Genomic DNA, 25138 nt, shown 5'->3' with positions numbered 1-25138 from the left:
TCCTTAGAAGCAGAGGAAATCGGGACACAGGCACCCAAGGAAGACTCCATGGGAAGACAGAAACAGAGACTGGAGTGAGTGTCCAAGGAATGCCGTGGATCATCTCAATCAGAATCTAGGAAAAAGGCATGGAACAGACTCTTGTGCAATCCCCCTTGGAGGAACCAGCTGTGCTGATGAATGCATTTTAGACTTCCGGCCTCCAGAACTGTGGGAGAAAGTACTTCTGCTGCTTTAAGCCACCCACCTTGTGTAACTTGTTACAGCAGCCTTGAGCAAATGACACAGTGACATAATCGATGTCTATAATATAGGTATGTGTTTCAATAAGAAGATTAGAGTCAGATTTCTGAAATCACTTTTATTGTTCACACACACAACTGCTATTTGCTGGATTTTGTCTAGCTACAAGTCTAGGTTCCCAAGCAATGAAATGTGACACAATTCATGCCTTGTTCTGAAAACTAAACTGGAAATGAATGAATGTAATACATATTGGAACTTTCATAGAAGGCTCAGATGATTAAAGCAAAACTTCTGGAGAGAAAACAAAACAAAAACCAAAACAGCTGTGAACGCACACTTTTTACTCTTTGGCGCATCGGCGAGTGTTGCATACAAAAATCACTAAACTCTGTAAACTCTGGAAGGGAAGGTTTCTTTTCCAGTATTCAGAGACGCTGTAGATCAAGAACTCGTGCCGTTGGATCTGTTTAAAAACTTTGTTCATACAGTCTGAGTGGAATGATGTCTATGAAAACCAATATTACCATTTTCCATACTGTAACAAAAATAAATACACCAAAAACACCATGTTATCTCTAAGATGAAGTATTCACATTGTGAGCTACAAAGGCGATGCAAGGGGTCATGAAAAGCACGGGAGCATTTGTTAAATCTACAAAGAGAGTAAAAAAGCTATATTCACATTCTGCTCCCTTTAAAAACCAAGCACTGAATCAGCCATTTTATATATTAATAAACCTAACCTATAAAAATATCATTAATTTAACAAGTATTCCTTCAGTGCCTTGTGTGTGCCGGCCCTGTTGTAGGGGCATCAGCACGGATTTTTATCTGGGCATATCTAACGTTGTCATGTAATTTTAAGATGCTATTAATTCCGTTTTAAAAGTCCATCACATAATAATAAAGACCTCCCCAGTCCCATCTTAGGAATATGGTTTTAAAAAAAAGAAAAGGCTTACTTTTTGACGGATACAGTTTCAGCACTATAAAATACTAAAAAGGGAGATACAATTATTGTTTTTAATTACGATCACAGCTCGACAGCTGGATCCCCCACATTTTTTTTTACCCTAATACAGACACTACCCAAGTACATTCAGGAGAGACACACATCACGAAGGAGGTGAGTGGAGTAAAACACGAAGCATAAAGGTATATACTACAGAGTCAAAGTGAAAACTAGTAAACACAGCTATAAAGTAAAGTGCCAAATCCCCAAGACAGAGGAACTGCAAACAAGAAATAAGAAGGCTGGTTAAGGACACTGAGAAGATGAAGCAAGAGGGAGAACAGTTAAAACAAGCATAAGAAAGGTACAAAGAAGACACCTGACCAGAGTGACCCCCTACTTTAAAAAAAGACCAAGTTTAATCTCATCAGAGCTCGTTCTGAAGTCAGTGCCTCTTAGAAAATGACCCCCCTCCCCCAGCCTCTGTAGAAACGTGTCTACTTACTCCTCATACACATCCTCTGAATCCATTCGACGATAGTACTTGGCCAGCTTTACAGCAAAAATGAGAGCCGGAAGTAGAAATACGGTGGCTTTTCCTATGCCGAACCAAAATAAATTCTAGGGAAAAAAAGAAAATCAGGAGGATCAGATGCCTCAAGACGGGAAAATGGAAAGCAGCGGTCGCTTTTTTTCTTTTTACCGCCATTGTTTAATGAGGTTTAATTTTGTTCATTGAAACCATTTGTAAATGCAACGGGAGTCATCTACTGTGTGAAAGGCTACACGTTGCTGCGATTCATTAAATCTCTCTGAAAACCTTGACTCGATCCTATTATATTTATTTTACAAATGAGGACCAGTGGGAGCCAAGTGGGGAAGCAAGGGTTTGCATCTAAGACCCCACCAGATGGCGTCCCTTTGCTGCCTACGATAGGAGCATGGCGGGCCAGCAGGCCTGAGCTTAATCCCTTTTCTGAGTTGTCTGACGCGGCTAATTCACCTTTCTGGCTTTGTTCTGCATCAGAACCGCGAGACCGAAGCATCTTTATCCCATAACACTATTGTGTGGAGAAGGCAGGATCGGCGCTCGGCACCTGCTAGGCTCTCAACAAACATTCCATATTTAACTTAACCAAGCTTAAGGGCAGATCACAGGCTGCATTCAACCCTATTTTGTTAAAAAAGCATGTGAAGGTATTTTCAGAAGATAGTTGCCAACATTCCTAAGTCAGGCTTCACACAGAAATCTGGAGTCACGTCTTTCTTGAAAAGTCTTCAAGTTCAGTCTCATAAACTGAGCCCCCATCCCCGCAAGGCAACACCAGCGGCCGCTGAGTGGTGGTTCTTCCATCAAGAAGGTCCGCGTTTGGTTGGGGCCTGGCCACACCGCTAGCTTTTGCAGGGGTGACGCCCAACGCTGTTTAGCCTTATCCACCAATCAGAAGAGACGCAGCTGGAGACCCCGACGACACCATTCACCAGCCAGTGTCTTACGCTTGGCCTGTAGAGGTTCGGGTCTATGGCCGCAGCCTTAGGGTGATGTTGTAGGTAACACCAGGACAGCCTCCCCAGCCTACCGGGAGGGAAAAGGCAGCTTGGATGTGACAGCGGCCCTCCTCCGCTGCCCTCCAACCCTCACAGCTCAGCCACTGACGTTCTGCCTTCCTCCGGACAGAGCGCACTGTCGGATGGCAGTGGCACCTCTTGACCCAGAATTTCCAGTAAATTTGTTCTCCTTTCCCCACGTGTTCTTTTATTGGTAGATTTCTGTGCATTCAAACCTCGCTTTGAGAGGCTTTAGAGCTTTATGACAACCAATCCTTTTACTGGAAGCTGCCATAATTCTTTCGGGAACAATCAAGGTATAAAAGAAACATGTTGGGCAGCCTGGGGTCCACTTTCCGGGCAAAATCAATGCCCAGAGCTCTTTCTTACTATTTAAACCACCTCGCTACAAAGCTCCAGTCTCTAGGCCTCCCTTCCACTGGTCCTCAATTACTGGGGGAAAAGCATCGATAGTTGGGTGATTTGACTGGCTGGGGGCAGGTGGTGAAGACCGAAGGCAAGGAGATCAATTCAGAATCCACCAGGTTAGGGGCACCTGTGTGGGCTCAGTCGGTTCCACGTCCGACTTCAGCTCAGGTCACAATCTTGTGGTTCATGAGTTCGAGCCCTGCGTCGGACTCTGTGCTGACAGCTCAGAGCCTGGATCCTGCTTCAGATTCTGTGTCTCCCTCTCTCTCTGCCCCTCCCCACCTCATGCTCTGTCCGTCTGTCAGTCTCTCTGTCTCTCAAAAACAAACAAACATTAAAAAAAAAAAAAAAGAATCAACCAGGTTAGCCCAGGACACACCTACAAAGCCATCAGCAGGGGTCCAAGAAGCAGCACAAAGGGATTAGGGTCTGGGGAGGAGGGAAGTGGCCAGGAAGCCAAACCTTGGGGACTGCATGGCTAGAAGAGGACAGGAGCATCTCCATTCAGGTGTCAAAGTCCGTCCAGCAGATAGATGGGCATGTGGATGTGGGACAGGGAGATGACAGACGGAGCAGTACAGATGCACTTGGACAGATAGCTGTTTGATCATCCTTCATTCATTCAACTGCCTGTGCCAGGCAATATGCCAGAGGACAGGGACACAGCAACGCACAGGCCCTCTGCTCAGGGGGTTGACGGTGTTGCAGGGGACAGGTCTTTTTGTTGTTGTTTTTTTTTTTTTTGTTTATTTATTTTGAGAGTGGGGGGAGAGGCAGAAAGAGAGGGAGAGAGAGAATCTCAAGCAGGCTCCGTGCTGTAAGCACAGAGCCCGACACGGGGCTCGATCCCACGAACCGTGAGATCATGACCTGAGCCAAAATCAAGAGTCGGGTGCTTAATCGACTGAGCCACCCAGCCGCCCCTGAAGTATCCTAACACATTCATCTCAATTTTAGATTTCAGGTCTTGGATTCTACACCTGTTAACAGACCCAAGCACAGAACTATTTTATATCATAGGGTGTACTACAATCTGCAAACAAAAAATGAAGATTGATGAGTTTACTGTGTTTCCTGATCTTGAAAGATGAAATTTCACCATTCTTACCATGGGGTCGATAATGTAGCTGCACAGAAAGACGTCAACAGCAGAGTCTAAAGCGGTGGCCACGGGTTTGCAGGCTGCAATTTTGTCAGTAATCTAGGGGGTAAGAAACACGAGTGAACTTTGAGGCACACGCACAAAAATCCACAAGAATCAGACGTGCCATTTATCTTTGACCTATTTTCACCAAAAGGATCTCTCCACCCTCGTTGACATGGAGCAGAATGCTGATTTCTATGGATGAGTTTGACAATGTTTAAAAGCAGGTACTTGAAAGCAAGATGCTGATTCTCTCTGCCTCTCGGTCTCTGGTTTCTACACTTGTTTTGTGGAACCATAACACCCACCCTTACCAGGCTCCTGAGAGAATGAAGTACAAGTGTCAGGTCCAGGGTCTCGGGCTGAATTTCTTACCTGATCCCTTTGAGATCTGACAAAGGATGTGGAAGAAAATGGAAAGCTAATAAATCAATAATTATATATTTTGGACCAGGGCTTGGCAAACTCTTCCTAGAAAGGGCCAGAGAGTAAATATTTTCTACCTCGCAGGACAGACCAAGACATTTCTGTCACAAGTGCTGGACTCTGAAAAAAAAATGGTGAAAGCAGCCGCAGATGATGTATAAACCAAAGGGGGTGGCTGTGTGCCAATAAAACCGTGTTTACAAAAACCAGTGCTACCTGCAGACCCCATTTTAGAAGACAGAAACTAAAATAAATAAGGAAATAAATAAATAAAGTTAAAAAAAAATAAGAAGAAAATAGGGGCGCCTGGGTGGGTTAGTCGGTTGAGTGTCCGACTCTTGATTTCAGCTCAGGTCCTGATCTCAGGGTTGTGGGTCAAGCCCCACTTTGGGCTCCGTGCTGAGCGTGGAGCCTGCTTGGAATTCACTCTCTCTTTCCTTCTGCCCCTCTCCCCCCACTCACACACACTCTCTAAAATTAAAAAAAAAACATTTTTTTTAGAAGACAGAAAACTATGTACTCATTAATGAGTTTAACATAAACACGTTTACTAAATCTCAAACAGATGCTCCAATCCCATTGACTTACGATAGCTATAGTCATGCGTTTTAAAAAACTTTTGGGGTGCCTGGGTGGCTCAGTCAGTTAAGCGTCTGACTCTTGATTTCAGCTCAGGTCGTGATCGCATGGTTTCGTGGGTTCGAGCCCGGCGTTGGGCTCTGGGCTGACAGTACGAAGTCTGCTTGAGATTCTCTCCCCCTCTGTCTCTGCCCCTTCCCCACTCTTGCAGTCTCTGTCTCTCTCAAAACAAATAAATAAACTTAAAAGAAAATCTTTAAAAAAAAAAAACTTTTGAGTACATACAATGAGCTCGATGTTAGCTCATTTCCTTTATTGGTTGGTAAACCTTCCCTTTTTCTTCCACCACCTATACCTTCCAAGGCAATCCATGTTAACAACTTCATTTTCACCAAGCTCAACCAACCTACCTCTTTCTTCATAGGCTTTTTCACTGCCGGGTTTTTACAAAAACTGGGGTTGGAGTCATACTCTGTATGCTTTCTGCATCTTGCTTTTCTCCTTTATTTATAACCCTGTGAAAATCTCTCCTAGCCCCACAGCATAGCTCTGATCCATTTGGTACCAACAGTCACCCAATATTTCCATGGCATGGCTCTCGTGTGACTTAACCATTCCTGTCCAGATTCCCTTTGGTTTCACGGTATTTGTTTCATATTCTGGGTATGGATGTGACTAAAATGTGGTTCCTTGATCTGGTGGAGGATATGCACAGGGTCCAGTGGCTGTGGCGGCAATGACGATAATGTATATATTCTGCCGCTATTCACCCACGTGTGCACACGTCTCATGCCAGCACTGAGAGGACCCTGTGGTCTTCCCATCTGGTTGGTGGGAGGCGTCAGCACAGACATCAGGAAGCTGGGCCTTGAAGGAGAACCAGATACACGAGGCCCAGATGGTGGGGACTAGAGGTAGGGACTGGGGAGGGGGGTATGACACAGAGGAAATCACATGGAGAAGTGTGAACGTCTCAGAGAATCAAGCAGTGGGGTGTGGCTGGAATCCGGGGTGGGGCAGCAAAGAGGGAGGAGATGGTTGGTAGTCTGGGCTCACGCGGTCAAGGGCCAGGAATACATGTGAGAAGCTCATGACCGCTTGGAGGTAGTCGAAGCCTTCCTGAGTCCCCAGACTTCTCAAAGCCTGTCTTGGCTAACAGCAAGTAGCCCAAGTGACTCAGCCCAAGTTGATCAAGTAACTCAGCGGCAAGCATCTCCCCCCCATCAAACCCTGCCCCAGTGGAATAATCCTCACAGAGGGGAGCTGGCCCAGAGCCCAAGATGACAAAAGGCATTTTCCAAGACACTATACTTCTCCACAAGCTGGCTGCTGGGAGCAACGTGCTGCCTTGAAACCACTGGAAACTTCACTCTGCTCCTCGACTTTCCTCTTCTAATGTATTCAGGGAGACCCCACTGTTGTGGACCAAATTGTGTTCCCCCAAATTCGTGTGTTAAAGCCCTACCTCCTGGTATCTCAGAATGTGACTGTATCTGGAGGTAGGGTCTTTGAAGAGGCAATTCAGTTAAAATGAGGTCATTAGGGTTGAGTCCTAATCCAATGTGACTGGCATCTTTATAAACGAAGCAGAAATTTGGGCACAGACATGCACAGAGGGCAGACCTCGTGAAGACACATGGGGAAGGTGGTTGTCTACGACCCAAGCAGAGAGGACTCTAAAGCAGAGAGACTCTAAAGGCTCTGAAGAAACCAACACTGCTGACTCCTTGATGTCAGACTTCCAGCCTCCAGAATTGTGAGAAAACAAATTTCTGTAGCTCAAGACACCCCTAGTCGACTGATCCACCAACAGCATGGCAGGCTGAGCGCTGCCCCAGCCACCATTGCAAAAGAAGCTCACAGTTCACTGGGGAGACACAGTCAAGTGTGGCCAGAACTCCTACAATGGTGAGCAAGGGAGCTGAGGGACGATGTGAGGGGCACTTTCTCCCGCTCGGTGTCAGGCCCGAGAAGGGGTCCAGCGTGGACAACACGTGCTGTGTCTTACGCCACCTCCCATCATGGTCCCTGTTCGAGGCCCTTGACTTATCTCTCCTACCCAATTACTAGGATTTTAATTTTATCTCCTCCTGATTGTATCCTACAACATGGCCATCCTAACACATGGCCCTCTTGTGTTCATAAAAGAGAAACTACTTACTGAGATTTTGACCCACTGCAGATAGCGTTCAAAGTATCCTACTATCGTGTTCCCATACTTCTGACTTTCCTGGAAAGAAATCGAAGGGTAGGAAAACCGTTAAAAGGATGCTATGAGGTCACGTAGTTATGGGCACATGCCCACTTACTGGCATACATATATTTTTTTTAATATGAAATTTCTTGTCAAATTGGTTTCCATACAACACCCAGTGCTCCTCCCAACAGGTGCCCTCCTCAATACCCCTCACCCACCCTCCGCTCCCTCCCTCTCCCCATCAACCCTCCGTTTATTCTCAGTTTTTAAGAGTCTCTTATGGTTTGGCTCCCTCCCTCTCTAGCTTTTTTTTTTTTCCTTCCCCTCCCCCATGGCCATACATATTTTTTAAAAAGAAAACTTACTTCAACAATAACCGAGGAAATACGGGTTGTGAGGAAGTCCTGAGCGGAATCCAAAGAGGAAAGGGTATTGGTCACTTTCATCTGGAAAACACAGCAATCGACAAGTGTCACGTGACGAAGGGATTTCACTAGTTTGCCTGTCGGTGCCCGTGCGGTCAGCTCAGCCCCATCCCACGACGACCTGCTAGTCAAGAAGACGACTGAGCCGGCCCAGCCCTCTGAGGGCAGGGGGACAAGAGATGTCATACTGAACACTCACTTTGTGCTGGACACTGGGCTGGGCCATTGATCCAAATCGCCTCCCTGGTACAGGAGGTCCCCCTTATCCACGGTTTCCGTTACTCAGGGTCCAGAAGCAAAGATCCTCGTTCTGATAGATGGTTAGAAATGCTGATAACAGCCTAACGCTCCCTCACATGCCTACCTCAACCCCCCGGTCAGGCATTTTTACCACGTCACATCCTCGCAAGAAGGGTGAATCAGAGATTTTGAGAGTGGGACCACATTCACATAACTTCTAGTACAGTACATTCTTATAATTGTTCTATTTTATTATTGATTATTGCTGTTAACCCCTTACTGTGCCTAATTTATAAATTCAGCTTTATCGTAGCTGTGCACGCAGGGGTTCAGTACTGCCCGTGGCATCCGCTGAATGTATCCCCCATGGATAGCGCGGGGGGCGGGCTCTTGTACTCACAGGCCGTAGGAAGGAATTATCAGGCCCCCTTCACAGAGGAGGTGCTGACCCTGCTTGACGTCACCAGGTTGGGGGCATAAGAGCCGGGATGTGCACCTAGTTTCTTGACACAGGTAAGAACTCCGACATGGCAGCTTGGTGCAAATTAGAAAAGGTGCCCTTTCTGTTCTGCCCAGAGACCTCAGGGCACCCAGCTTGGCCAGTGGGTCAAAGATGCATTTCCACCCCAACTCGCCCCCACACTGACCCCTCGTGAAGGGCAACGCGCAGCTCACGCTGTCACCATGAACGTCCAGATGCGCGGGATGGCAAGGGACCCGCACACAGTTACCGGTCTGTCCCAGGCTCCCTTGGCCCAAGACACACATGTTTGAAATGGCAACTGTGATGAGAGGAACAGTGACGGTCCCCAAGCCGAGCAAACCTCACAGAAGAGCCTTCAGGGGAACTCAGGGTCTCCCGTGCCAACAAAGAAGCAGGCCCAGTGCTGCCCGGGGAGTGTGCTAACTACTAGCGAAGGAGCTCACGGTTCACGGGGACACGTGTCACACAGTCACACGTGGCAAGAAGCCCTGTGACCAAGGTCTGCAAAAAGAGCTCAGAGAAAAGCACAGGGAGGAACGAGGAACGTGGGATTTTCGGTTGTGGGCTGACATCCCCAACCTCTCATGGGCAGCCCAATCCGCTCAATAAAGAGAGGTTTCCTGAGTTGCCCGTTGGCACTGAGGGTACCAGCCAAACACATCGTGGCCGTGGAGCTCGGTTTCTGTTGTGGGGGTGTCTGCAGTCTGAAGGACCCCCTGTGGTCGACTGTATTAACTGCTCCTGACTGCTGATACCTTTTGAGCTCTGGCTTCTCAGCCCAAGATGATGGTCCTGGCAGCCTCACTTGCTTTGGCTAATGGAACGTAGATGGAGCGGCCGGTTCTAAGAAGTTGCTTAAAGGGCAGCTAGTGTTTCTACCTCGAGGACATGAGGTGGCCCAGACAGGAGCTGCTCCCTCAGCCTGGGTCTCTGGGTGGGAAGGTGGGCGGACAAGCCCGCAGTCAACCCAACGGTGAGAATGAGTCTGTGGTCAAAGGCACTGGATTTTGTAGGCAGCATTAGCTCAGTGAGAGTGACCAGTGTACCTTCTGAGCTTACATTCTACACATCAACTCACGGCTTTCACCTGTGTATCTAAGTGTGCCAAGGTGAGAGGTACTTGCAGGAAGCAAATGGTAGGAAAACCCAGTTTGCATTTAAAGTGGGTGGATAACCAAGCTTTTTAAAAAAAAATTTTTTTTAATCTTTATTTATTTTTGAGAGAGAGAGAGACAGAGAGACAGAATCTGAAGCAATCAAGTTCCAGGCTCTGAGCCATCAGCACAGAACCCAATGCGGTGCTTGAACCCACGAACTGTGAGATCATGACCTGAGCCGAAGTCAGATGCTTAACCGACTGAGTTACCTGGGTGCCCCCCGCCAACTTTTTTTGGAAATGAAGTCCACTCACAACTGTGGGGCTTGAACTCATGACCCAGAGATCAAGAGTCATGAGTTCTACTGGCTGACCTAGCCAGGTGCCCCCAAAGGATTTTTTTTTTTAACTTAAATACTTGTAAAACCATTACTTCTGAAAGGCTGTGTGTGTTTTTATAATAAGACCCCGTGGCAGAAAAGGAAAGTAAGTCCTTACCCCCAATCCGCTGCTTTTTTGTTGAAGTTCCTTGATGCTTTGGTATACAGAGCTCTGGTGAACAAGCACACATAATATTTTCCAACTTATTACACGAACATTGTGTCTCCCTCTCCCCCTCCCCCCGCAGCCAGCCATCAAATACGACTTTACTGTGCAATATAGATGCAAGTAACCATGTGAGCCACACAAACCTCTGGTGTAAGAAAAGTGGAAGAATAGCAGGATCTGTATTCTAGAACTTTGAAGGGCAGCACATCCCACACGAGGTGTCCAAGAGACCACTCGGAGTAGGGTTGGCTCGAAGTGGCAGACGGGAATAACAAAAGTCTACCCTGACTTCCCAGAGTAGTTCCATCTGAATGGTTTAGGTCAGGAATTGGTAAAACAAAGGCCAGATAGTAAATATTTTAGGCTTTGTGGGCCACGCCGTGTCCAAAGACTCAATTTTGCTCTTTTAGCAGAAAACGGCTGCAGTCATCCGTAAATAAGAGGGCATGGCTGCGTTCCAATAAAATTTTATTTACAAAAGCAAGCAACGGGCTGGATTATAGTTTTGGGGCCATAGTTTGCTAACCCTAGGTTTACATTATCGGTCACCTGTACACAGCAATTTGCCTATTTGTAGACAGATTGCCTCAGCTCTGCAAAGGCCCAGGAGGCTTGTGTCTACTTGAAGGAAAGCCGTTAAGGAGCATGGAAAAACCAGCTTAAAATGTTAACAAACTTGTGCTAAGCATAAACAAACAGAGCAGAGAATTATGATGAGTGCAGCACACATATTAAGAAAATTCAGTTTTCCTTCTGAATGCTCCAATGAGTTAGAAAGTCGGGAAGGAAGAGAGAGAGAGAGATTGAAGTGGTAAAAACTAGTTCTAGGAGGTTCCAAAGCTGAAGTCAAGTGGACTCGTGTGCTTCTCCAAACCTGAGCAAGCTGACTCTGTAACAGGTCTCCCACAGCAGCGTCACAATAATCCCTCCTGTTTACAGAGTCTCTCTGGGACATCAGGGCTTTCGTCTCCAGGAAGCAGGTTAACAGGAGGGCAGGAACCGTTCCCCCCATTTTCAGATGAGAAAATGGAAAATTCTAAGACTTTGGGGAGGTAGAAGCAGGGTCTGAAATCAGTTCCGCCTGAGTGCAGAGCCTGTGTTCTCTCTCTGCTACAAACTGCCTTTCCGGCATTTGGGAAAGAAGCCAGAAGGCAGCCGGAAGCAAAAGAAAGGGGAAGTCACAACAGAGGCTATGAGAGAGGAGACAGGGAACGCGGCCCATCGGATCAGTCAACGGAGCTAAATGAGGCAGGGGGAAAAGGACTTACCCTTGCCTTCCCATATTTCTTGGCAGGGTGTGGAGAAAAAGAATTTGAAAGTAAGTGCAAGGGAGTCCAGAACACAGACATCATCACCCCAGCCAGGTGCCTGTCTTCGGGGGCCTATCGAGCCGCAGGGAACCAAAGCATAGTGTGTGGGGCAAGCACGGGGTTAACCTACCTGGTCACACCCAAGGAAAAGGCAAGGAGATAAAGCACAAAAGGAGTGGGTGGTAACATTGAAAATCTGTCTTGTTTAAAGCCCAGCTACTATCATCTATTGATTTATTGATTTTTAAAAGTTATTTATTTATTTTGAGAGAGAGAGAGAGAGAGAGAGAGGAAGTGGGAAGAAGGGCAGAGAAGAGAGAGAATCCCAAGCAGGCTCCGTGCTGCCAGCGCAGAGCCTGATGCTGGGCTTGAACCCACGAACCATGAGATCCTGACCTGAGCTGAAACTGAGTCGGACGTTCAACTGATCGAGCCACCCAGCCGCACCAACTATCATTAATTTTTAATTTCTTAGCCTGAGGCCAACTGGATTTGACCCCCGCGTGAGGTGCAGATGCTTTATTAGGCTACATGAAAGCCAACTAGTGACATGGGATTTGCTCGGGTCACAGGGAAATGCCGGAGGTTGTCGAGCGTTACCATTGACTGTTCCAAAGGGATGACTTCGCTACGGTGAATCGTCCTAATTGTCTGTGCATTGTTTTTCAGGGACTGTTTCAGACTTCCTTGGGGCTGCAAAGAGAAGAAAAGAAACAAAGGTCAACACCACCTTTCCAGACTTTGGAGCGCTCTCTCTAACCACAGGGGCTCGGGGCAAGGTAGCTGTGACCGGCGTGCAGCCCTCCTTGTATGCTGTGGGCGTGGGGCCCACCAGATGTGGGGCAGTGCCAGGACACCCTATTTCAAGGTCACAGGACTGTGAACTCTCAGTGGCCACCAAACCCATCAGCCTGTCCTGAGTGCCTGAGGCTGTGCTCTCTTTCTCACCTCCGCATAATACAGCCACTAGAAAGCCACTTCACAGCAGCGATAGCCCCGTCTCGCAGATGAGAACAGCAAGGCTCAACTGAGCAATTTTTTATTTGACCCACACTTAAAAAGTGTTTAATATATTATCGCGTGACATATTAATGGGCTCATTAATACATTAATGAGCAACTTTATTGCTTCCGTTTTACAGATGAGGAAACTAAGGCACGGAGGAGGAAACATCTTGTCCAAGTTTCCATAAATAGGAAGTGGCTGGGCCAGGATTTAAATCCCAGTCTTCCTCCTGAGCCCAGGTTCCTTATGGCCATGCTCTGCTGCTCCGTTCATGATAGCCATTTAGTCACTGGCCAGCAGGGGAAGTGAGGAAGGGAAGCTTACGGGGCTTGGGTGGCGTCTTTGCCTTCCGTTATCCACCTGTCACTGGCGATGCAAAGCACCAAATGGAAATCCCCCTCCCGTGTCCTCAGTTTCCATTCCCTACACTGCAAGAAAAATGGCATGCATGCGTGCACTTGCACACGTGTTTGGTGGCAGAGGGGTTGATGGGGTGAAAACAGAGCTGGTGCTAAACAGTGAGGGCACCCGCGCCACCAGCAGAGGTCGGGAGCAGGCGCGGGCACCCTGACGCCACCCTGGAAACGTCCACGTGCTCACAGACTTCCGGGCGCCACGGCAATGGCTGCTGGTGGGAAGTCTTGACGTGCACACGAGACACATCTTTAACCAAAGCTTACTTGTGGTGTATGGGAGCAAAGAATAGTACTGACATTTGACACCTGTAGCGAATACAGCATTTAAAACGGGACTGTTCGAACTCACCAGATGGTTGGCTTTTACTTCTAGATCATCTGCAAAGGATAAAAGGTTCGCTTTGGTGGGGGTTTTACTCAGCTGCAAAAGAGGGGAAAAGAACTGCGTCATCAACGTGGGATTTTTAAGCCTTAACGGTATCTGATAGACAACATAGTGAACCATCGTCCATGGCCATAAAGGCTGGAAACTCTTACTCAGGCGACTCCGGCTACATTCTTATTGATACATATAAAACCAGATTATTTTTAGCCAACCACATCCAGCCATAAGAAGAAATCAAGTGCTGATCCGTGCTATAATGGGGATGGATCTCAAAAACTTTAGGCTACGTGAAAGGGGGCCTTTTAAGGCCATCAGACACAAAAGGTCACATGCCTTAGGATTCCATTCAGATTCCATTCAAATGAAATATTCAGAATAGGTAAATAGATGGGTGGTTACCAGGGCTGGGGGGTGGGGGTGTGTGGAATGGGGCACAATTGTGTAATGGGAATGGGGCTTTCTTTTGGAGTGATGGAGATGTTTTGGAGCTGGATAGAAATGATAGCTGTGTAGCATTGTGATTATACTACATACTAATGAATTATTCACCTTAAAAGAGTTCATTTGTGTTATATAAATTTCACCTCAGCTTAAAAAAAAAACCGCCCAAGTTAAAAACAAACAAACAAAAGAAAAACAGAAAAACAAAACAAAACCAACCCACGGGTATCTGCTGTGATTTTCCCCAAAAGATCAAGCATGAACTCATGGTCTCACCTCAGCCAAGTAGATGTTATAATTTATGGCGTCTATTCCTGAAAAGCTGAAATCCATAAGGTTTTTTCTTCCTGCTTCATCCAGCAGAACGATATTGTCAATATTTACTTTCATATTTTGAAAGTCATTGCTTATGTTTCCAGCATGCTGCATGATAAAAAGAAAAGTTATAAATAAGTCCATTCTTCAAGATAGTCACACACTTAGAGCTTTAAAAGAGCAGTAAAGTGACAAGGGACAAAATACACAGACATGCCCCCGACTGACATTTCTTCCCGGTAACCTTCTCTTCCCTTCCACCCCTTCCCCGCTTCCCCGGCTCCTTCCTTATGCCCCACGCCACACACTATGTGAGGAGGTCGGAGGCAAAGCAAAATAATATTCCATCTGCACCCTCAAAGTCCTCAAAGGGAGAGGCAGTGTCATAATAAAGCCACATGAACTGCATCAGGACACCAGGTGCAGGAGACAGTCCTCAAAGGTAGGGGACTGGAGAGGACACCAGAGAGGAGGTGGCTTCTGAATGAGCCTTGGCAAATACAGATGCTGAAAGGGGCCAGGCAGGCTGCATCCCGGGGGAAGGAGGCAGCACACACTGGACTTGGGTGGTGGGGGACACTTGAGATCATGGGGACACGGTTGATGACTTGGGGTTGTCCTAAGCGGCAGTCAGTAGTTTTAGGCAGCGTGTAGTGCCTGAGTGTCCCTAGTGCTCTGTCTCTGGTCCACAGAGAAAATGAAACATGGCATGATGTCAGATGAGTAGAGGGTATCTAGTTAGGGCTAGATATTTTATTTCTGTATACATGCAAGGAATATTTAAGAAAGATAATCAATACAATAGAAAATACAATGCAATACAAAATTTTGTATCCAGCTTTTTTTTCTTTTTATTATATATAGAGAGAGCACAAGTGGGGGAGAGGGGCAAAGAGAGGGAGAGGGAGAGAGAAAGAGAGAGAATATCTTAAAAAATTTTTTTTAATGTTTATTTTTGAGAGAGAGAGAGAGAGAGAGAGAGAGAGAGAGAAAGAGTGCGAGCAGGGTAGGGGCAGAGAGAGGGAGACAGAATCCGAAGCAGGATCCAGGCTCTGAGCTGTCAGCACAGAGCCCGACACAGGGCTCGAATTCACGAGCTGTGAGATCATGACCTGAGCCGAAGTCAGATGCTCAGCTGACTGAGCCACCCAGGTGCCCCAAGAGACAGAGAATATCTTAAGCAGACATCATGCTTAGCACAGAGCCTGACTCCGGGCTCCATCCCATGACCCTGGGATCATGACCTGAGCCGATATCAAGAGCCAGATGCTCAACCACTGAGCCACCCAGGTGCCCCTGTATTCAGCTTTTAATGAACCTCTTCATATCTGAAAACTGCCAGGCCATCATGGTTTCATGGTGCTTCTGGAAGCCTTCTGTGATGCCTCAGTGGCAAGCTGTGGGGTTTGGGGAATCACCTCTTTCTTCGGTATCTCTTGGTATCTGCTTCCATTTGGAAGCCCAGAAGAAAGAAGTCTCCTTAAGTTCTTTCCTACAAGAAGGCCAGAAGGCCTCCAGATGTGGGGAGGCGGACAGTGCAGGCTGAAGGCACCCTAGGCCTGGGCAGCCGAAACTCTCTCGCTCTTTCTTCTGTCAAGTGTGCTGTGGAGTGGCCTCTCCTCAGAGTCTTAAGGCTCAAGACTAGAGTGTGGGCTTGGGCAAAGGAGAAGAGGAAATCATTCCACTCTGCTTCCATCATTGTGGCCATGCTGTCTTGCTGAGGGCCAGCAGACCTCAGCAGAGTCTACATGGAGTCCGGGGGCCACAGCCATGAGTCACGAGGGGCCACGACTGTGTGGACCAGAGTTCTCGGTGCCTCGTTCCCTCTTCAGGGACCCGGCAGAAGAGGCTGGCCAGTGTTGGAACGCCAATGTCCCCTGGGTGTGTCCCTCTAGGAGCAGCGACACACAGCAATATAAAATCTTCTTATGTAGTGTCCACAGCAAGACCCCTCTTGAGCATTGTGCGGTCTACTAGAGAAACTCATACGTCCATAAAGACAACTGGCTGGGGGTGACAAAAATGTTTTGGAATTTGACAGATGTGAGGTTTGCACGACCTTGTGAGTGTACTAAATGTCACTTTCGAATAGTGAATTTTGGGGAATCTGGGTGGCTCAGTTGGTTAAGTGTTGGACTCTTGGGTTTGGCTCAGGTCATGATCTCATGGTTCGTGGGCTTGAGCCCCACGTCAGGCTCTGCACTGACAATGTGGAGCCTGCTTGGAATTCTCTCTCTCCTCTCCCTCTGCCCCCACCTCCCGTTCGCACTTTATCTCTCTCTCTCAAAATAAATAAACATTAAAAAAAAAGAAAATGGTGAATTTTATCTTATATGAATTTTATCTCCATAAAAAAAAAAATGAAAGGGGCCTCCAGGTGGCTCAGTAAGTTGACCATTCGACTTCAGCTCAGGTCATGATCTCAGGGTCCGTGGGTGTGAGCCCCGTGCATCAGGCTCTGTGCTGACAGCTCAGAGCCTGGAGCTTGCTTCGGATTCTGTGTCTCCCCTTCTCTCTGCCCCTCCCCCACTCATGCTCTGTCTTTGTCTCTCTCCTTCTTTCAAAAACAAACATTAAAAAAAACTTTAAAAAAGTATTTCTGAAGAAAATGAAAGATAACTGGATTTACTAAAGAAATATGTCAATTTCATGATTGGTTCCAAGTCCTTACCTCTTGAATATTGAGATGTTCACTGATATTATAGCTATTCTCTAGCTTAAGTGTGGCATAAATGCCTTTATTTTCTTTGCAATCACTGTGGGAATAAACAGAGAAATCATGATCTAGAAAGGCAGCTGTGGCTGCCTCTGTCCACTGCTAAGGATGGAGAGAAAGGTTCACGGTTTATCTTTGATTTCAATCTGTGAGCAGAGAAGGAGCTTCTAAGCGCCGACGTGGGAGGAGGTCACCAGTGGACCCCCCCGGAGCCTCCCATTCCTGACTTCGTTCCCTACTTCGCTAAATGTCCCATCTTTGGAACCGATACAATAAAACTGGTAAATCAGCCTTCTGTCTATCTCCTTCGTGCCTTTGGAAAAAGCCATGTGTGATAACAAGTTCACAGATTGGGAAGACATCAGTTCTCATAAAAAACAAACAGCAAAGAGCAACACCTGCTAGAAAGAGGTGTGTTACAAAGCATATTCATGGGGTTTAAGATAAGTTTCAATCAAACCCCTGCCAGACCATCTGCCTCCATATTTTCACGGTTGAGCGTCACTCTCTTAACATATGGTTGGATGTATATTCTAATGGCAGGATGGAGACAGGGAAGGGGGCCACAAATACCCAGATGGTGAGGACACCTAGCTTGACCTCACCTCTCTGTGCTTCTCTAACATGTGCAAAATGCCTCCTCGACTGAACTAAGAAGGGCGGCCTTATCCGATGCATATCCCTGTTGCTGACACAGCCACTTCCTGGGAGTGCCTCTTTCATGTTCAGCAGCCAGAGCCCTCTAGCCGAGGGATGCCTGGGAGACGCAACTTTCCCACATCCCTGGGAGATGTGATACTCCTCTCCAGGGAACCCCGAGTAGGCTGGTGGTGTTGGAACAGAAAGCTTAATACACGAACCAGCAGAGGTAAGACTCTGTAGGAGCCAGAGTCACAAAGAGCTGGCAGGCCAGGCCAAGAAGCTTGGCTTTGTCCTTTCAGCCCAGGGATGGTTCAATGGTGCGTAGAATCCCCGATCGCTTGATAATGTCCGCCTGCATGTTGCAGAGAAGGATTCTGAGACTCTCCGGGCTATGGACAAGACCACAGCTGACTACCGATGTCTACCACGAGGGTCAGGTGCAATGGGTGGGCACGTGAGCTACTCATTTGCTATCTCTGCTAGAGGAGCTGGGGAGCCTTTGAACCTTATTGAACAGAGAGGATGTGAAACTGCCCAAGATCACCAAGGCCTGCTCCCTGGTGGCAGAGTCAAGACTGGAGCCCAGGCAGCCTGACCGCAGAGCCTGGCCCTTCAGCTGCTTCACGATCAGCGTGTCTGAGATTTGGACCCATTGCTGTTCTTGTTATACATGGTATTCACTTGGGGCAGGGTGATTTCTGTACAGGAGTTTTCAGAGGGTCTCATCAATGCATCTTAGGGTCACCTTAAGCAGTGAGGTCTAGTGCCTACTGGACAAAGGGACTTTGAGACATCACCACACCGAAGTCTAGCAGGTTTTCGGGGGAAGGATTCTCTTTCTGGTCTTATTTCTACTCTCTTTGCCAAGACTAGAGAACAGCTTAATTCTGAAGCTGGAAAGTCTTATCGAGTCTTATCAAAGACACTTTGAAAGTAAAATTCTCATTCTGGAACAGCAACATTTCGGTAGCAAAAAATGCATAATGCAATTATGTATACCTGTAAACTTGTTCAAAAGTGAGATTAATATCTGGTTTGTTAAATACCATGCCAGAGAGATAGTGTTTCCAATTCTCATTTAGTAAATACGGCGTGTCCAAAACCTAGAACAAGTTAAAAAAAGACTCTTATTTTTTTAAAAAAGATACTTTTACACTAATATACATGCATATAATAAAATATTCTGTTAAACATATTTCAGGGATTTTTCAGATCATGGTTTTCCTCATTGATTTCCAACTTAAAACCAGAAAATAAGACTATGATTGGAAAAAACTGACTGACCACTGGGTAACATCAATAAGAATGACTCAAATTGCTTTTTTTTTTGGAGAGCACTTCTCTTAGTAAGACAAACTCATAAGAAATTGTCAAAGAATAGACAACTTGATTCAAAATAGCTAATAGAAAGCCATAAAGCAGCTGGCCCACCTTTTCACTACTACTTCTCTGTAGATAAAATGAATTAAAACTTTCATACTCTCTCATTTCATATCATATATTTAAGATGGCTAACATATGTAATGTAATATGTTATATATAATAAGATGGGCTCATTAGTGCATGATCACGTACGTGCTTGAGGAAGGTAAAGGGTGTCAAAATATCCCTTATTTTTAAAGAAGTTCTTTTCAGCAATTTAATATGGCATGGAAGATAATAAAGTCTGGCTTGATGTATCACTATAATTTTTCATTAAGAGGCCAAATGGACAAAATTTGACAAATTGACACTCTCAACTTAATTTTCTTCAACCAGCTGAATAAATAGAACACCATGACAACTTGTTACCTTAGTATCCACTCACCAGATTTCATAACAGATTTGAGGCAAAAAATATATATATGCAATAAAACAAGAAAACAGAAATATATCTTAAAAATTATTTTTAAATGTTTCTTTTTGAGAGACAGCGGGAGCAGGGGAGGGGCAGAGAGGGAGAGAGGAAGACACAGAATCCAAAGCAGGCTCCAGGCTCTGAGCTGTCAGCACAGAGCCTGATGCAGGGCTTGAACTCATGACCCATGAGCTGAAGTCGGATGCTAAACCGACTGAGCCACCCAGGCGCCCCAAAGAGAAATATATCTTAAAAAACAGCATCTGGAGAAAAGCACTGAAAAGCCAGAGTGACAAGACCCAAACAAGGGCCAAAATTTCCTCATTAATTAGTGAAGCTGAACAGAGAACAGGTCCCTAGAGTCCATAAGACTTGGTTTCAGAGGGAGAAAGTGAAGCCTGAATTCATTTCCCAACAGCCTCATCAGACGTCTACCAGGGGCAACACTAGGCCACAAGGTGTGGAATTTTTTGGTGTCTTTCACTACAAATTTAGGGCCTCAAAACCATCTGTGTGGGCAACTGTCATTTGAGAAACTCTTTAAAATGTCAGAAACCTCCTGGGGTACCCCAGCTTGGGAATTTTCTCCTCCAGCTTATTACAAACCACATTGATGAAGAGGCCTTAACTCCTGGTGCTGATTTCACCTGACAGTTGACAAATAATACCACCATGGGGGTGCCTGGGTGGCTCAACTTCGGCTCAGGTCATGATCTGGCCATTCCTGAGTTCGAGCCCCGCGTCGGGCTCTGTGCTGACAGCTCAGAGCCTGGAGCCTGTTTCAGATTCTGTGTCTCCCTCTCTCTGCTCCTCCCCCACTCACGCTCTGTCTGTCTCTCTCTCAAAAATAAATAAACATTAAAAAACATTTAAAAAAGAAAGAAAATACCACCACATATATATTTTTTTTGCTCTGACAAAGTGAAGGGATCTTAACTTACTGAATGAAAACCAAACTGCTCATCTTTTTTTGCACCCACAAGATATGGGGAAATCAAAGTTTCTAGTCAAGCCTTTCCATAACAGACCTTGAAAGCATACGTACCTGGAATAACTTCCTGTTTTGGTAAGGCTCACAGAGCAGTTTTTCCACGTTTGCACCAACGACAAAAGTGAGAACCACGATGGTCATCAATATCCAACAAATCAGGAAGCTGACTCCAGCCCCACTGGAAAAAAAGGAAAAACAGACATAAAATTAAGAGTTCTACGGTAGATTATTCAATATTTGGGGATGTCTGGCGCTCAGTCGGTAGAGCATGTGACTCTTGATCTCAGGATCGTGAGTTCGAGCTCCACGTTGGGTGTAGAGATTACTTAAAAAAAAAAAACCAAAACTACACTTCCCATATTACCTACCAGTACTTACTAATTCTATGTATGCAACGTAGGAAATGGACCTAGAGTGTTCGCTTTGTACAGGTTAAGTGAGCCGATTGGCTCAGGAGTGGAGACAGCAGTAAGCACTGTTGACTCTTCGGTCCCAGGCATATAGTGAGGGAGTCCTTCGACTTACGTCTCTGGTCTCCCTGCAGCCCAGTACTTTGGTGCAGACACAGCCTCCGGGGTCGCTTGAGTGAACCTAGCCTTCCACAGGGCACACAGTGAGTGGGGAGGTTCTGAGGCAGGAGAGGTACCACTGGGAGTCCGAAGGGGGCCAGCCTGGTTCGGGGAAGGAGGGCCGTGAGTGGCACGGCTACAGCTCGAGAGGCAGGCCGGGGTGCACGAGAGGGGGTCTGGCTGGTCCAGTAAGGGGAGGCTGCTGAGGGCCTTGACGCACAGGAGGAACACAGCCCAGTTTCTCTCTGAGGAAGAACACTCTAGGCAGAGCCCGAGGATGGGATGGAAAGATGCCCACGTGGACGAGGCTACGGCTGATGAGGCTGTCATCCTGGGGTGGTGGCCCGACGTGGCCGGAGGCAGTGGTGAGAAGTCAGCAGACGGAAAAGACACGGAATGTGCTGAGGATGCTGCACGGGAGGAGGAGGCAAGGAGGGGCCGAGGGTGAAGCCAGAGCTTGTCAGCAGGGAAAGGAGACACTGGGTGCTGAGGAAGGGAAGAGAAGGCGGGATCTGGTCCTGCTGCCGGGAGACGTGGCGGTGGGGACGCTGCGGGCAGCCAGCTGCGTCTGGAGCACACGTAGCTGGGCTGTGGGCCTTCATGAGGCAATCGGCTGCTTAGAAGTGACCACTGGTCCCCGGAGCTGAGACTGGAGAGAGAAGCAGCCCGGGGCCGGGCCTGGGGACTTCGCCATTTGAGGAGCAGGTGGCAGAAAGGCAGCCAGAGGATGAGACCGCTAGGAAGACTCATAAAGTAGGAAGGAAACCAGTAGCGCTGCTGATGGGGAAATAAAGGCGTGTCTGCAGGAAGAGGGGGCGGGAAGCCGTCCCAAACAGGGCACATTCCAGGGGATCTGAAGCCAGTCCAATGGCTGGAGGCAAAGAGGCTGCTGCTGACCTGAGGGAAGGGGCGTGGCCTTGCCCAGGACGCGGAGGTGAGGAAACAGGCAGCAAGCATCATTACTTTTGATGTCTGTGAAGGGAAGGAGTGGTGTTGGGAGAGGTTTTCGGTTTTCATGGTGAAAGAGAGGAGAGAAGAGAACACGGTTAAGCGTTGAGAAGCAAGTCTGGGAGAGGAGAAGAGATTGAGGACACAGGAGAGGGAAGGGCTCATCCATGACACCCTTGGGCTGTGCGCAGGGATTGAGATTGGGAAAGGAAGGTGGGATGGGCCCAGAAGAGAGGGATTGCTCTGCACTTGACCCTGCACACGTGTGAATGCAGGTGCACTGGAGTTTTGGTGATGGGAAGTTGTATGATGGCTTTTATTTCCTTTGTGAAGAAGGAGGTAGAGTCAGCTGCTAAGTGAAGGAGGAATAAGGAGAATGGATGTATCAGTGTGGAAAAAGCCATTGCTGAGCAGAGGAAGGAGGGAAGGAGGGAGGGAGGAAGGAAGGAAGGAAGGAAGGAAGGAAGGAAGGAAGGAAGGAAGGAAGGAAGAAAGGGAAGGAAGGAAGGAAGAAACTTTTAGGGCTGTGAAGGATCCATGTGAGGTGGGGAATCATAATTTTGTAGGGATACCAATGTGCCCACTGCATGACTTCTCTCTAGAGTGCTCAGTTACTCTGGTGTAGACACAGACAGAGCAAACTCTTGAATCAGTCTAGGTGGAGTAGCCAGATCATCACTGATGATTGCACCGTCACTGGTGCAAACAGGAAGGACCCTCCGAAGTGTGTACTAGGCTGATGTACTTAGTAACAGTGGCATCCCTTCCTAAGGGCATGATTCTGCCCAGTGGACACCATTAAGGAACAATTTCGAATATTTGCCTGGTTTGGCTGAAATAAATAACAAGATGTGCCCACTGGAGGGGCCTCTGTCAGCCTGAACTTCTCTGACCTAAAAGGCTTTTGAGCGTGAAGAAGGGGAACACGTGGGAAGCATATGTTAGTCACCATGGTTTGAACCGTGTGCATGAGCATGTGTGTATATTAGAGTTATAAAAAAAATTGGAAACCTTTGATAGAGCATTTCAAAACAACACTGCTAATCTTAAAGAGCTTATATCCAGCCTTTATTTCTTGAATATGCCTATATCTAGACAAGGAACGCAGCACTGCCAGAGGCCTGTTTTTGTAAGGTCACTCAGATAAGAATGGCCAATGTGTGTTGAAAGTGTTGCAAAGAAGGAAAAGGAGAAGAAGTAAAATAAGAACAAGAAAAATAACGTGCGACAAAGACCATATGTGGCCGGCCGAAGTGAACGTATCTATTATCCGGACCTTTACAGAAACGTGTGCTGACTCTCGCCCGATCTACACAGCTGTGAGGAACATAGGCGATAGTCTTGTGAGCCCTTGTTGAACATCTTAGGGACTTTGGTCAACAATCCAGGGTAGCCAACCTAGTTACATTTCACTGGCCACAGGAATGTCCCACTCCTTGGTGGCTGATGTTTGTGTCATTTCCAATGTCTCACTATTATAACTAAAGCTGCAAAAACATTTCTCTGCTTGTGATACTTTGTCCATAGTTGGGTCCTACTTCCTTAAAACTGATCCCCTAAAATGGAATGACTTGGCCAAGGAGATTACTGTCTCTTTATGGCCCCTGCTACAGCATGACAAAATGCTTTCTGAAATATTTGTAACCACTGAACGGCCACTGGTCATGTAAGGGCACCCATTTTGTGACCCCATGGCTATACTGGGTATTAATCTTTCTTCAAAGCTCTGGGTAATTGGAGCATAGTTTTCAAGAACTAAAACTAGAAGTTTCAGAGTGGGCTTCAGTACAAGACTGTTTTCTTGCTGCCTTGTTTAGGTGTCCTTACCTCCAGGGAAACCTTCTATGTCCCCCTGAGACAGATGTACATTCCTCGCTGTATCCTCTTTGGCCCCCAAAATGCTCCCTGGACCCTCAGAAGACACAGGATCAGAGCAGAGCCAGGGCTCTCTGTCTTTCCTCCCCCTAGACCTTCTGGTAGGATCCCCTGGGAGATAAGGATTCTTGCTTGGTTTCTGAACAGACCACACTCTTCAACGTTAACGTCAACGGATGGTGTTACTGTTTTTAAGAGCAGGTGGTGTTGTGGTTGCAGCTGAACAAAATATACTTTCTTGTTTCTACAAGTAAATAAATGATTTTTAAGAAATTACAGTCTTCTAATGAGTTGTATCATGCTTTCCCCTTTACAACTCTCGAGTTGTTTACCAGATGTCTCAAGAGATGGAAGCTCCTGCCAAGCAAGATTTCCATGTTGAGCCATGGGTGGCAACAGTACAGACCCCACAGCCACCAGTTTGTTTCCTATCAGGTGATAAATCCCCTTGTTCCCAAGCCACATGCTTGCATGTGACTTTGTCTCTTCGGAGATTCCTTCCTCTGCAGAGGTGAAAATTATATCCAAACTGAAGTAATTTTAGCCTCCATCAAATTGCTCATGACTCCCCTGTTTCCGTTTTCTTTGAAACTGGACAGCACATATTTTGGTTTTGTCCCTTAAAAATGTTCAAATAGAATGTTATGAAAAGTGCACATTTTCAGAACAATTTAAGCCCTCCCATCAAGCAGTTAAAAAGATGTGATCTATAGAACCACAATCAAAACACTGACAAAACAGCCAAGTCCCAGGATTAGTAAATCCTGAACATTTAACTCATTTTCTATCTGTAGCTGCATACATTTAAACCAAAAGGAGGGGCAATATACTCTTCCTTGCTGCATGAATTAATTTCTTAAGCGTAGCCATGTGAGCAAATAGGCTTTTCCGTGCACGGAGTTCTGTTCAACTTTGTCTAAATCTGGCAGACTCCTGTGTTGTTAGTTTTAAAGTTATTTGTAAAACTCTTGTGCCTTGATTTATGTGCCTTTCTTGGCTTGTTGTGCTATCCTGGAGCTGAAAGGTTTCAGGGCAAAGCTTTACAATCAGAGCTCATAAGTCTGATTCATTACTGTGGTGACCCAATGTTTGAAAAGGCACGTTAGTGCACGACAGTGGCTTGCGGCTTCTCCCAGCCTGGTACTAGTGACATAAGCAATGACAGCCATGGCTGAGGTGTTGATTCTCCATGGCTCCAAGGACTTGTTCCAAATCTATACCTTGCTCTCCAAACCCATCACACTCCCTGCTGCCGATTCTTGATGTACTTATTGGAAAAGGAAATATCGGTTTGGAACCCACACGGCTTCCTCTCTGGGGAGCATTCAAAGCTTTAACCTCTGCCTCCGGGTTTATGTTTCTGGCTCCAAGTG

The 25138-nt window shown here is 46.7% G+C and overlaps 1 protein-coding gene across 11 annotated transcripts in view; it reads right to left on the bottom strand.

Moving 5' to 3' along the window:
• Nucleotides 1-341: 341 nt before the first annotated feature.
• The window catches only part of PROM1 (prominin 1), a 134190-nt gene continuing 109393 nt past the window's right edge, over nt 342-25138 (bottom strand). For 6 of the 11 annotated variants that reach the window (XM_053901668.1, XM_019453650.2, XM_053901671.1 and 3 more), the window contains 13 exons: nt 20428-20551; nt 18545-18648; nt 16859-16943; nt 14149-14295; nt 13396-13467; nt 12226-12318; nt 11584-11601; nt 10265-10318; nt 7887-7967; nt 7486-7554; nt 4284-4376; nt 1704-1819; nt 342-781 (listed from right to left, as the gene is read on the bottom strand). In XM_053901668.1, coding sequence (XP_053757643.1) covers nt 727-781; nt 1704-1819; nt 4284-4376; nt 7486-7554; nt 7887-7967; nt 10265-10318; nt 11584-11601; nt 12226-12318; nt 13396-13467; nt 14149-14295; nt 16859-16943; nt 18545-18648; nt 20428-20551 — 1111 coding nt within the window. In that variant the 3' untranslated portion in view covers nt 342-726. The other 5 variants (XM_019453653.2, XM_019453656.2, XR_008421832.1 and 2 more) reach the window with 4 other exon arrangements.

Source organism: Panthera pardus, unplaced genomic scaffold, assembly GCF_024362965.1.
Source record: "Panthera pardus isolate Hobbes unplaced genomic scaffold, ASM2436296v1 HiC_scaffold_13, whole genome shotgun sequence".
Lineage (NCBI taxonomy): Eukaryota > Metazoa > Chordata > Mammalia > Carnivora > Felidae > Panthera > Panthera pardus.
This window is presented reverse-complemented; position numbering and strand designations above follow the sequence as displayed.